This window comes from Chinchilla lanigera, unplaced genomic scaffold (assembly GCF_000276665.1).
Source record: "Chinchilla lanigera isolate Chin_1 unplaced genomic scaffold, ChiLan1.0 scaffold00002, whole genome shotgun sequence".
NCBI classification, from domain to species: Eukaryota; Metazoa; Chordata; class Mammalia; order Rodentia; family Chinchillidae; genus Chinchilla; species Chinchilla lanigera.
Genome location: NW_004955403.1, coordinates 32,566,610 through 32,579,977, shown reverse-complemented (window position 1 = coordinate 32,579,977; position 13,368 = coordinate 32,566,610). Strand labels below are relative to the sequence as shown.

At 39.9% G+C, this 13,368-nt stretch overlaps 1 protein-coding gene across 1 annotated transcript in view; it reads right to left on the bottom strand.

Moving 5' to 3' along the window:
* Hpgd (hydroxyprostaglandin dehydrogenase 15-(NAD)) overlaps positions 1 to 10,137 on the bottom strand; it is a 45,020-nt gene extending 34,883 nt beyond the window's left edge. The window contains exons 1-3 of the mRNA XM_005373533.2: positions 9,770 to 10,137; positions 9,402 to 9,525; positions 6,119 to 6,225 (exon numbers count right to left, since the gene is read on the bottom strand). Of these exons, the coding sequence (XP_005373590.1) occupies positions 6,119 to 6,225; positions 9,402 to 9,525; positions 9,770 to 9,862 (324 nt within the window). The 5' untranslated portion in view covers positions 9,863 to 10,137. The remainder of the gene's footprint in view (positions 1 to 6,118; positions 6,226 to 9,401; positions 9,526 to 9,769) is intronic.
* Between the last annotated feature and the right edge of the window lie 3,231 nt (positions 10,138 to 13,368).

Here is a 13,368-nt window from a genome sequence, read left to right as displayed (position 1 = left end):
GACTGCCCTCTGAAGCATAGGCCCCAGAGTTCAGACCCATCCTACCAGTTGGTCCAGCAAGAATGAAGGGCCCCGGGGCACTCGTTGCCCTCTCCCTCTGGCTGGACATTCATCTCCACAAAGGAGCCCCGGGTAATCATTGCTATAGAAGGAAAAGAAACCAGCCTGCTGCTGGACACTGGTGCAAGTCTCTCGGTCCTTCTTTTCAATCCTGATCTTCCTTCCAGCCGTCATACCTCAGTGAAAGGAGTCATGGGAGAGGAGGTAAGTTGCTGTTTTTCACAACTGTTAGGCTTTAACTGGGATGGCTTTCTTTTTTCACATTCCTTTTTGATAATGCCTGAAAGTCCAGTCCCTCTCTTAGGGAGAGATATTTTATATTGTCTAAATACTGTGATATATATGCACCCAGCTCAGGTACACTGTCTTCCCCTCATAGAGACAGAAATAAATCCTGAAGTAGGGATAAATAAATAGGGATAAATGAAGTAGGGATAAAATATCCAAAATAGGTAGGGCCTTAAGAGCGTCTCCAGTACAGATACATCTCAGAGATTCTACTATTTTTCCTAACCAGAGGCCATATCTTTTAAAACCTGATGTTAAAGGGTTATTACCTATAATTGATACCCTAAGGGCATAAGGCTTACTTGAGTCCTGTAGCAGCCTGTGCAGCACTCCAGTTTTGGCAATTCAAAACCCAGTGGGGAATGCAGATTAGTACACAACCTTAAACTGATAAATGAGGCAGTAGTGCTAATTCACCCAATGGTACCTAACCCATATACATTCCTTTCTCAAATTCCAGAATATGCCAGTTGGTTTTCAGTGTTGGATTGAAAAGATGCTTTCTTTTGTATTCCTTTACATAGAGATTCCCAGTTTCTCTTTGCTTTTGAGGACCCTCATGACCAGGGCTCTCAGTTGACGTGGACAGTGCTTCCCCAAGTGTTCAGCGATAGTCCACATCTTTTTGGGCATGTGCTTTCCCATGGCGTGGCATGCTTTGAGTTTTCCCAGGTCACAGTTTTACAGTATGTAGATGAGATTCTTTTATGTGCCGCCTCAGAAGAGCTCTGTAACCAAGACACCTGTGCTTTGCTAAATGTTCTAGCAGATAGAGGTTATAATGTCTCTAAATGTAAAGCACAACTTTGCAGTCTTGAGGTAAAATATTTAGGCCTCATCATATCCAAGGGAACCTGATGACTGGGAAAGGACAAAATTAAACCAATTCTTTTCTTCTCTTAAACAGCTAAGGGCATTCCTAGGAATTACAGGCTTCTGTCACCTTTGAAAACTAGGATATGGGGAGATTGCAAGACCCCTCTATCAACTTAGAAAAGAGGCCCGAAAGACAGATAGCCATATTTTAACCTGGGAACCTGATTCCCAAACAGTATTCCAGAAGCTTAAACAAGCTCTCCTAAATGCTCCAGCCCTAAGCCTCCCCACAGGACACCATTTCAATTTATATGTCGATGGGAGGGGAGTGCTGGCTTTGGGAGTACTTACATAGGATGGGGACCCATTTAATAGCCTATAGGTATCTGAGTCATGAATTAGACATTGTAGCAAAGGGATGGCCTTCTTGCCTTAGAGCTATGGCAGCTGTAGCTCTTTTAGTGCCAGAAGCATCCAAGCTAACTTTAGGTAAAGATCTCATTGTATATACCTCACAATGTGACAGGACTTTTTCATCCAAAGGGAGCCTTTGGCTATCAGGCAGTTGACTTCTTAAATACCAGGCTCTACTTCTAGAAGGACCAGACATTCAAATAAAGACATGTTCCTCCTTAAACCCTGCTATGTTTTTGCCAGAAAAGGGGGAAATGAGGCTGACAGACATGATTGTGAACAGCTAATTCTCCATATATATGCAGCTAGAGAAGACTTATCAGACACAACCCCTACTAACCCTGATTTGACTGTTTGCTGTGATGGCAGCTCCTTCACAGAAAATGGGACAAGGAAGGCAGGGTATGCAGTCGTAACTACATCAGACTCTTCAAAGTTCCTCACTTACACCTGGGACTAGTGCTTAACTAGTGGAGCTCATAGCTCTGACCTTATCCTGTCTATGGCAGGCCATTACCAGCTTCTTTTGGTGGAAATCAATGTTGACTATATTCATAATAATCCTGGTGATCTTCTTATTTGGCCCATGCATACTTAATTGTTTCTTTGTCTTTGTCTCCTCTGTATTTAAAGCTATACACCTGCCCAAGATAAAAACATGTGGTATCTCTCAAGGGTCTTTAGATAGACCCTCTGAAGAGTATCTCTGACTGCTGATCAACAACTATGACTCCTTTCAGCCTGAAGAAGGCAGAGCAGTCATCATGCGTTACTCCCTCATGGCAATTTGGGTAATTTCTTCAGAGGGGGGAATGTTATAGGCAGCTGAGTTATATAGAAATATTATAGGCAGTCAGACAGGGCCAGGCCATTGAAGCAGCCAATATGAAAGACAAGATAGCTTATGAATGGAGACATTTGCTGTGGGCCAGACCTGAAGACAAAGGACTAAACAAATGTACCCACATGCAAAGGGTGTAAACATCAGGGATTGATATTCTAATTAGGTAGCAACCACCTTCAAAGAACCAGAAAGAGTCACTAGCCCAACCACCTACAGGAAAATCCCCTATTCTGTATTCATGCCAGCTTGCTATGTGACTGTCTTCCCCATTTGATCCCAGTTTATTCAATTTTACATGAACAATTACTCTTGTAATCTTATTGGCTGACCATAGTTTTGTCCCACCTCACGCCCACCTTGTAATTTGCATTTTCCTTCTATCTTAAACTTACCTCACAGTGTGTTTAAGCTCTATAAAAGTCCCTAGAAAAGACAGAGTCTTGAGCAACCCACTCCGCCCCCCTTTCTGTCCCTCTCTTGGACAGAAGCTTTCTTTCCATCAATAAATATTTTCTGCTCTTAAAAACAAAAGTAGTAAAAGCAAAGCAGGAGGGATCACAATCCTAGATTTAAAGTCATACTACAAAGCTATAGTGATAAAAACAGTATGGTACTGGCACAAAAACAGACATGTGAATTAATGAAATAGCAGAAACAACCTCAAGTATGTTCAGCTATTTGGATTTGATAAAAGGGCCAAAAACATACACTTTTTAATAAATAATTCTAGAAAAATGGACATCCACATTCCAAAGATTGAGTCTAGACCCATATATTTCCCCATGTGCTAAGATATACTCAAAATGAATCAAAGATCTAAATGTTAAAACAGAAACCCTTGATCCTCTAGAAGACAAAATAGGTTAAAACTGTTGAAGATAGCTAGACAAGGACTTTCTGAACAGAACTCCAATAGCACAAGAACTAGTACTACGAATCAGCAAATGGGATCTTATCAAATTAAAAACCTTCTTCACAGCAAGGGAAACCACCAGCAGAGTTAAGGGATAACATACAAAATGGGGTAAAAATTTTGTTAGCTATCCTTCACACAGAGGACTAACAGCTAGAATGCCTAAATAACTCAAAAAATTAGACCTCCCAAAATAAAAGATCTAATAAAAAAAGTGTAGCTGAAATGAATGAATACTTCTCAGAAGTGCAAAGTGAGTACACTAAATATATGAAAAAAAATGTTCAGCATTTCTGACTACTAGAGAAATGCAAATTCAAACAATACAGATTGCATCTTTGTTCCAGAAATTCTGGCAAGGCTGCAAGGAAAAAGGAACCTTTTTAAATTGTTGGTGAGAATATATACTACTACAATGACTATGGAAATCAGTACGGAGATTTCATAGAAAACTAAAATTAGAAATTCCATTTGACCAAACTATTCCCTTTCTGTCAATCTTTCTTTTTTTCTCCCTCCCCTCTCCCTCTCTCTCTCTTTCTTTCTTTCTTGTGCCGGGAATTATGCTTGCCAGGCAGGCTCTGTACAACCGAGCTATATACCCAGCACTTCCCCTTCTATTAAGCCATCATATTACAGTAATGCATGCATATCTATGTTTATAGCAGCAAAATTCATAACAGCCTATATATCTATCAACAGATAGATGGATCAATGTGATATTTATACACAATGGAGTACTACTTTGTCATAAGGAAGACTAAACTTGAGGGATTCAAGGTAAATGGATGCACCTAGACCATAATATTAAGTGAAATGAATCAGACACTTAAGCTTTAACAAAACAGGTTTCTCTCGTATGAGGAATCCAAATATAAGAAGTAAAATTAAAGATAGATAGTAGGAAGTAGGGAGACCTTTTTCAAATGAGGAATGTGAAAAGATAAAAGGAGGGGAAGATAGCAGGGAGGGAAAGAGGATGAAAATATAAAGAATTGAAAGAAAAAATGGAAACAGGCTTTTGCAAATTGAAAGGGTGCCGACAGATGGAGGGGGCAGAGACAAATTGGAACAGTAGAGAACAAGGAAAGAAGAGGTGTTTTGTATATTTACCAACTCCCCACAATATATGTAATAATGTACTGCAAACACACACTAATAAAAAATAAACAAAAAATAGCAGTTATATTTTAATCATATGTCTGTCATATTCTAGCATTTATTAAGATGTATTCTCTAAGTAAATAGGACATGTTTGGGTTTGGCAAGCTTATTCTGTAAAGCATCAGATAGATAGTTAATATTTTAGCTATTGCCAGCCATAGGATTTCTGTTACAGTATTCAATTCTTCCATTCTTTATAGCATAAAAATAGACATTGATAATATAAAACCAATGACTGTGGCTGTGTTCCATTACAAAGTTTGTGACACTGAAATCTGAAGTTCATATATTCATATATTATTACTATTTTTCAGTCACTAAAAAGGTAAAGAACCATTTTTAGCTTGCAGGTCTGTGGGTAGGAGTATGCCAATCCCTGAGTTATATGACAAACTATTTTTTCTTATTTCCTTCTAAAATCTTTTTTTAAAGTAAAGCAAGATAACAACAACCAAGGCAAAATAATAAAAACTGTAAAACAAAATAATATAAAAGCAAAATAATAAAAACTATGCAGAATTTCAAAGCAAGGTGATAGGAAGTTAACAATGGTTGTTTGTTATATTGTATATTGTTATCTTCAAAGAAGTTGCTCAGATTACCAGATGCTAGAATGCAAGACTGATCAAACAGTTAAAGAGAATAAAAAATAATAAATAATTGAAATTATACAGAGTTTCACTAATCAAGATAGTAGGGATTCAACAATGGTTGTTATATTGCATATTGTTGTTTTCCAATTAGTTGTTCAGATCACCAGATGTAATCATGCAAAATTGGTTTGTCAGAAAAAAAAACTAAGCATTAACTGTTCCTTTCAATGAATGAATAGATATCAGCAGTACATTTATCTCAGCTATCCTTGTATATCCATATATATTTTTTCCCTTCCTTCTTTCTTTTCTCCTTTCCCTCATCCCAGTTGTTCCTTTGCTTTGAGCAACTTCTTTCCCTTTCACAATATCTATTGCATCTTTCAGGTTTCATTTACTTTTTCAGGTTTTTACACTAGGGAGACAATATGATGTTTGTACACCTGGGAAACCCTCTCCACTGTTGGTGGGAGTGTAGACTGGTAAAACCACTGTGGAAATCAGTGTGGAAATTCAGAAAACTGAGATTAGCAGTCCCATTCCACCCAGTTATTCCGCTTCTGGGTATTTTCCCAGAAGAATTAAAAACATCATACGACAGTGATATATGTGCACTCATGTTACAGCAGCACAATTTGTCATATCTAAATAATGGAAACAACTCAAATGCCCATCAACTGAGGAATGGATAAAAAAGATGTGATATTTCTATACAATGGAGTATTACTCAGATGCAAAAAAAGACAAACGAGGTTTTAATGGGAAAAATGATGCAACTAGAGACCATACTCATAAGTGAAATAAATCCTCCTAATATCTTAAGACAGGCTTATTTTAATAATTTTGAGTCTCAAATATGTTCCTAATTGTAGGAGAAAATGCTTTCCTCCCCTGACTTCTCTAACTTCTAACTTTTTATATTGTAGGTCACTGTTTTATTTGTATGGAATTATGACTTTTATTTTCCTTTATGAACATCTCCTTATCAAATGATTTTAGGTAATAAATATGGATAAGATAGCTTACCAAATTAATTTGAAGTGTTTTTTCCCAGTCTTTCTCATTATTCACTCCAGCATTATTGACCAAGATGTCCAATCTTCCAAAGAAGTCAACAACTTTTCTGAAAGTATCTAATTTTAAAAAAGACATTATAGATACATTTTATTGTCCATATAAGCATTTAAATCCAACCTCATGGCCTATAATGAATTTTTATTTATTTTCCCTTATGGCGAAAAGCACACACATAACCTGCAACTTAATTCCTTTCTTCTTAACATGCAATTGGTGGGCCAGCAGCCTCAGTAAGCATTACTCAAGAAGTTGTTAAAAACACAGAATTTTTTGAACACCACATACTTATTGAGTCAGGATCTTACCTTACTATGTCCCTGGATGATCTATATGTCCATTACAGGTCTGTAAGCAGTAGCTTAATGTGGTGAATTTTAGAGAACTGAGTACCCTAAGGTAAGAGAAGCCTGTAGCAAAGTACTCCTTGAAGTCAGTTTGAGCAGCCATATCTCTAAGCCAGCTAAGAGCACTGACTGTGACAGACATCTTTTATTAATAAGCCATATTATACTGACAAAAGTATTATATTAACACAGTTTTCTTATGTGCTGAAATCCATTGTGACTATTTCAGGAAGATTTTATTTTCTAGTCATAAAAGTCTACATTTCATTCAGTTGATTTTATTAGATTAGTGAAACTTTGATGTTTGCTATTTTATTTTTCTCTTTATCACTATTTATTACTACTTTACTCTAGTTGGTATTAAAATTATGCTCAATGAGGGTAAAGTCTGGCTCCTGAGGGCTCCGTATCATGAATTCCATTGTTCAACCACATATTCAATTTTTGAAAATCCTGGGGCTGGGGATTTAGCTCAGTGGCACAGCGTCTGCCTGGCAAGCGCAAGGTTGTGAGTTTGATCCCTGGTACCGGAAAAAAAAAAAAAAAAAAAAACAAAAAAAAAAACATTTTGAAAGTCCTCTTTATCCAGTCCAAACTAGGTCTTACCACTCAATAGAGAGAAACATTATTTCTCAAAGCAGCCTTTTATGTAGTTCTACTGACTTAAATTGTTTCTGAGGCAATATTATTATTATGTATAGTTCTCTTACTTGAGAGTATAGATAACATTTGCAGTAGTTATTCTAGAGGATAGAAATGTGCTCTCAGATCTCCAAGCCAGCATATATACTCCTTTTGAAAAGTAGATTGACATAAACTTATTTTGGCAGAAGCAAATTTGTAGAATTATTAACAACCACCAAACACATAATAGAAAGGCACTGATTTACCAGTTCTCAAATGGATTATCTGCTGTGCAAGTAAGTTGCTGAAAACTCTGTCAAGTTGCTTTATAATATGTACCCTTTCACAGTCACTGTACTGGAATGGAAAACAACAACAAAAAAATAAAAACTGTTTACTTTTTCATGGAATTTTAAAACTGTTTCTGAACATCTCAAATTGGTTCCAGAAAAGGTCATACATGGAACACTAATTTTTCATTTTTTTCCTCCTCTTCTGCCCTAAATCACTTCCATTCTTCATAACTACAGAAACTGTCCCATTTTATGGGGAATTAGATTATTAAATATGTTTGTCTAATTTTTCTTTAATTTTCTTTCTTCATTCTGGTCTTCAATACATTTCTTTGCCTTTCTAGGCCCTGCCTTCACTGACATGAGGTATTATTTGTCTCTGACATTCCACTGGGCTTAAATGACTCCTAGTTTAAGCTCTTGTAGCATTCTCTATAACTTACCTGAGCTCTCTGTGCTACAGTTTGTTAATTTGTAAAATAAGCCAAATCTAGACCATCTCCAAAGACCTATTCAATCTCTAGTATTTTAGAAATTCATTGTGTCTACAGTTTTAAAAGTTGTGGTCGACATTAAGTTCTGAAATTGAAAGAATTAGTGTCATGCTTTCCTTTATGTAGGTAACTGCCGATGTACACACATGTGGATTTCTCATGACAAACACACCCTGGGGAGGGTGTGATTATGTTTCCACCATCACTTATCCTTGAGTAATGTGTGTACAGTTGAGGCATTAATTTTAAATACTGCAAAGCAAAGCAATTCAGGTTAAACATCACATGTGAAACAACGTAAGTTAAGACAGCAATAGTTTTCAGATTATGAATACTGTCCCCTATTCCAGTGGCATGAGTGCTGGCATTTGACATTGCTCTCTTCCTGAAGGGAAGTATCATGTGCAATCAGCAAAGTTATCCTCTGGCCATTCTACCAGCACTGTGTTTATAGAGCTGTTCTACCAGTGCTTGTCATCTGTATTACAGGTCTTTACAGCACTTGTGAATTTTAATTACATAACCTCCTTTAGAATAATTTCCACTAAGTACAATCTCTTCTAACATAACCATCCATTTTCACTCTTACAGAATATACTTTTTAAATTTTTAGAAGAAATTCACATTTCCATGTCCCATAAAGAGGAGCACTACAGGGAAATTTATGGAATTTATTTGATGCCTGGGCTAAAAATGTACCTAACAGTTTACTCAATCTCTTTGAATATAACATTAGGAAATGCAAATATCTTATCTTTTTCTCTTTGCCCGGGGAAATAATCTTTGCATGCAAATCTACTGGGCCCTCTATATGAGCAGAGCTGTTTTCTGTCCACACCAGTGCTTATATTTCAAAAGTAGATGATCTATTTTAAGTGAGTAGACAGAAACAGGAAAGCATCGAGGAAAGGCTGACAGAGACTTTTCTTCTGTCCTTTTAACAATGTGCCATTATTATTATTTTAAGGACCATTTCAAAGGGGAAAACCCATGGCTAAAAGCCTCTAGGATTTCTGTGACCATGACCCTTGAACTTACATGCTAACATTTTCAAAAGACAAACATACTACCACATTTGACTGTCACTGCCTCTGTCTTCCAGCTTTCTGAGAGAAGTTGTCTGCCACAGTGCCCTAGCAAATTTTCACTTCCAGGGCCCCTCAGCAATCGCTTAATAATTACTGTAGCAGCGGTGTCTTTGAGTACACAAAGGAGTTTTGATTACATTATGTGCTGCCAAATGACTAAAGTAAAAGGATTTCTCGGGCAGTCTTGTCTCTCCTTAGTTTTTAAGGCCACTGGTTGTCAATAGGAAGCAGAACAGTCCAAGCCATCTTCTGGAGATTCAAAGAAGCTGTTCTCCAGCAGGTAGCCCGGCTGGCTCTGTGCCTTGCCCAGCTCTCCTGCCCGGGCCGCCTTCGGGTCGTCGCTTGCTCAGGGTGTGTTTCAAGCTGATAGATTGATTCCGCTGTCTTACCTCTCAGTTGTTCCTGGTCAGCCACATCGCACTGAATGAACAGAGTCTTCTGAGGTTCAAATTCCTCATTCAGGGCAGCTTTACACTTTACACCTGCTTCAAGATTCCAATCCACCAGCGCTACCTACAATAGCAGGGGGAGGCATCAAGGTCCTGAGCAGCTCATGAAACAGAGGCGCAAAAACAAATCAAAACAAAACAACAAAAAAACAAAACCAAGACGCTCCCTGCTTAGATCTGCAGTCTGGCAGAGTTCAGGTTCAGTCGCAGTCCTTTTCAAGGTCTGCCCCAGCCCCCAGCGCAGTAGCTTTGCGGAGTGGGAGTAACCCCGGGCGGGGGCGGACAGGTCTCGGCCCCTCCGCGCTTACCTTGGCGCCCTTGCGCAGCAGCGCCTCGGCGAAGGCTCTGCCTATGCCCTGCGCGGCGCCGGTCACCAGCGCCACTTTGCCGTTCACGTGCATGGTGCGGGCGGCTCGACGGCAGGCGGTGGGCGAGCTCCGCGTCCCTGAGCCGCGGCGGCTTTTATGGACCCTGCGCGCCAGTGCAGCCCGGCCGGCGCTGCTGCCAGTGGGCGGGGATGACACTGTCAAGCCAGCGCGAGGAGCCCTGCCGTGTCACCTGCCCCCAAAGACAGCCGGGCCAGGCTTCGGGATCTTTGCCTTCTAGACTTGCCTCTGGCAGTCGATCCCCAGGGAGATCTTTCTCCTCAGCGTCAGCCTGCGTGACTGGCGGTGAACTGACAGATGAAAAGTAGCAAAGTTATTTCTTTAAAAAAAAAAAAAAAAAAGTTTCCTTCAGTGCCCCCGAATACCAAACGGATAGGATCGCACCACAGAGGGGTTTGGGAGCTTGGATACCACCCCTCCTCGCCCCCAAAGCAAACAAACAAAAGAGCAAAGTCGGGATGTGGTTCTTTTGTCTCAAAGTTTTTGTGTGACCCCCCACCTCAGGATCACGGAGGAAGGGATGAGAAGGGCTGCCAGGCATGGTGGTGCACGCCTGCAATCCCAGCACTTGGGAGGCTGAGGCAGGAGGATGTCATGAATTGGAGGCCAGGCTGGGCTACGTAAGGAAGTTCAAGGACAGCCTGCATTACATAATGAGATCTTGTTTCACATCCCTCTACCCACCCCCAACCCCCCAATAAAAAAGAAAAAAAAAGGAGGGCAAAAGTAACCAGCAGCACTGCTTTTCACTTACTTGTGTTTTTGTGTGTTGTACAGATACTGGAAATGGGAAGTGAATGTGCTCTCTGGCCTGAGAACTCTGCATCTTACCATTTTAAAGTTGGAACTTCGAGAACCCTGTTGCATTTGCGGTGGCTCAGATAGTGTTGATTTCTGTGTCATTCTGAGCATGCCCTGCAAGAACTTTCAACATCTCCTTGCACAGGACTTCCAGAGTCCTTGGAAGCGGACCCAGTTGTTGATTCAATGGAATGTTTAATCAATGAATCACACTGGCTTGGAGGCTCAGAGCTCAGTGCCTGACACAGGATTCCTGCTCTCCAGAACCTCCAAGCTGGGTGAGATGCATCAGTTCAACCAGTTGGGCCACTGACTGTTAATACTGGCAGGCTTCAATTTTGTCAGTTTGATAAGCATTTATTGTGACAAAGAAATCTAAGCTCCTGGGGGAAGCAGGAGTTCTATAAAAGACTAAGAGTGGGATGAATCCTTTGTAAACTTTCTTTGCTCACAAAAGGAGACCTAGGACCTGTGACCAGTTCAGCAGGAAAAAGGTATCGGGAAGACCGCAATATACAATATGTATTGTTGATAAGCCCCAGGGCCAAAAGTCTTCACAGGTGATTTGAAATTGAGTGTTCAAAAAATGTTGGGGAAATTAAGACAGGAAGAGATTTATATTTTGTGATGATAATTGGGATTGTAAGATGAAGAGTAAGTGCGGGACTTCTATTGACAGAGAACAGCAGAGGACAAAAAATAAAGTAAAAGGAAGCAAATGGAAACTAAAGGAACTGGCATTCATGGAACGCAGAAGAAATGCGACAGTTCCTCCATCGGAAGCTACTGGCAAAAGACACATAAAAGGACCTGCGGGGCTAACCCAGGACTAGGTTGGAAGAATAAGGGTTTTCTAGAGTAATTGTTTCTAGGGAGAAACAATTTCGAGACAAAAGGAATGATTAATGATGCAAAATACTTTCATGAGCACAAGGGAACACAAAATAGTTTGAACTTCCCAGGACAATAATTAATATGAGTAAGTGTAGAGGATACAGAAGCCAAAGTTGCCGAAATTTAAAGAGAAAATAACTGCTGAGAAGACAGATACTGCCGTAGATTCAAAACCAATATTGCATGAATATTAGCTGATCTGATCGGAGAGTTTTGGGGAAAATGAGACAGCAAAAAAGTGTGTCTATTAAGAAAGGACAGAATTCAGATTAAAAGACAAGGGGCTCAGGCGAGTGAGAACTGACAAAACAGGAAGCTGTTTTAGAGGGGGTGTGGATGGGGTATAAAGATTCAAACCCATCTCCACTGCTGACCAGCTATGTGAGCGAGGGCAAGTTGCTTCAACTGTCTGGGCCTCAGATTCTTTATGAATAGGACAACAGTTAGACGCTGCATGTAAAGCCCTATTACAGTGCTTGGCATGGAGTAACAACACAATAAATATTAGGCCCCAATAATTGATTCTTGGTTATTAAGAAAACATACATGTTAGGAAGAGAAAAAATAGGCAATGATTCTTGTAGTACTTAGAAAGAACCAAGACCTAGGGCAGACTTAGTAACCCTTAACCCCTTTCCTTCTCCATTTCCACTGCTGACCACCTTCATTCAGACTCTTCTACTCTCTCCTAGGACAGCAAACACACACTCTGGAATTATTTCTGTGCCCCAAACTTCTTAAATTCAATTAAGTTTGCATACTCATCCCAAGGAAAGTTTAAAACATAGATATGATCGTGTTTAGGCATTGTTATTGTTAAAATCCCTAACATCTGCAATGTGGGGAAAGGACTGTGATTGCTAATGGATTGATGGTTGGCTTACGATCCCCAGCCGTCCTGAGTGCACGTAGTGCGGGGTGTGGGAGGCTCGCTCGAGGATGGTTATCGTCAGCTGAGAGGCAGAAATGGAAAGGAATAATGAATTTCTCCTGTTGGTCTGAGTTGTGTGCTTGGTTTTAAAAAAAGGCTATTGAGAGACGTGATCGGGGCCACAGTCCCTGAGACTGTAAGCCCTCTGATCCCAGACTTCTAGCTCTTTTGTTTCTCTTCTACTTTCCCTTTCTCATCCACGTGAGCCTCATTCTCAGGACCTGTCACCACAGTTAATACCAACATACGGCCCCAGGAAGAGGGACCTGAGTATGAAAGTAAGTCTATGAGACTAGGGTATGAAAATAAGTCTTCAAGACTAGGGTATGTAGGTAAGTCTTTGACACTGGGAAAGGGAATTAAGGAAATTAAGTCAGTGCTCAATGGACCGGAGAAGAATCGGCGGGCAGGTAAGCCTGGTCTCCAGGATTGTTCATCAAGGTTATGGGAAATTTTCTGTTTCAGAAAAATTCTGAAACAAAACAAGAGATTTTACAGGAGACAGGAAATGAGGAAACTCTATCGTTTCAGGCCCAGGGACGAATTGCAGAGGGAGATATTTCCTATTTTCGTAACTCATATTCGCTCTCATTCACATCTTCCTGGTGACATGGTAAAATATAATGATGAAGTTGACTGACTTGTTGCTCTTTCCTCACCAGATTGTTTAGCTACTGAATTTCCCACTTTAACTCATGGAAATAACAAAGGCTTATGTAAAAAATTCCTTCAACTTTCCATTCAACAAGCTGGTGAAATGGTTTTAGCTTGTCCTACTTGTGGAATGCTTAATAACCTTACTTTTCAGCCTGGAACAAATCGTAGAGACTTGCAAGGTACGAGTTGTGGCAGATGGATGTAACACATATTACTGCTTTTGGCAAACTTGGATTTG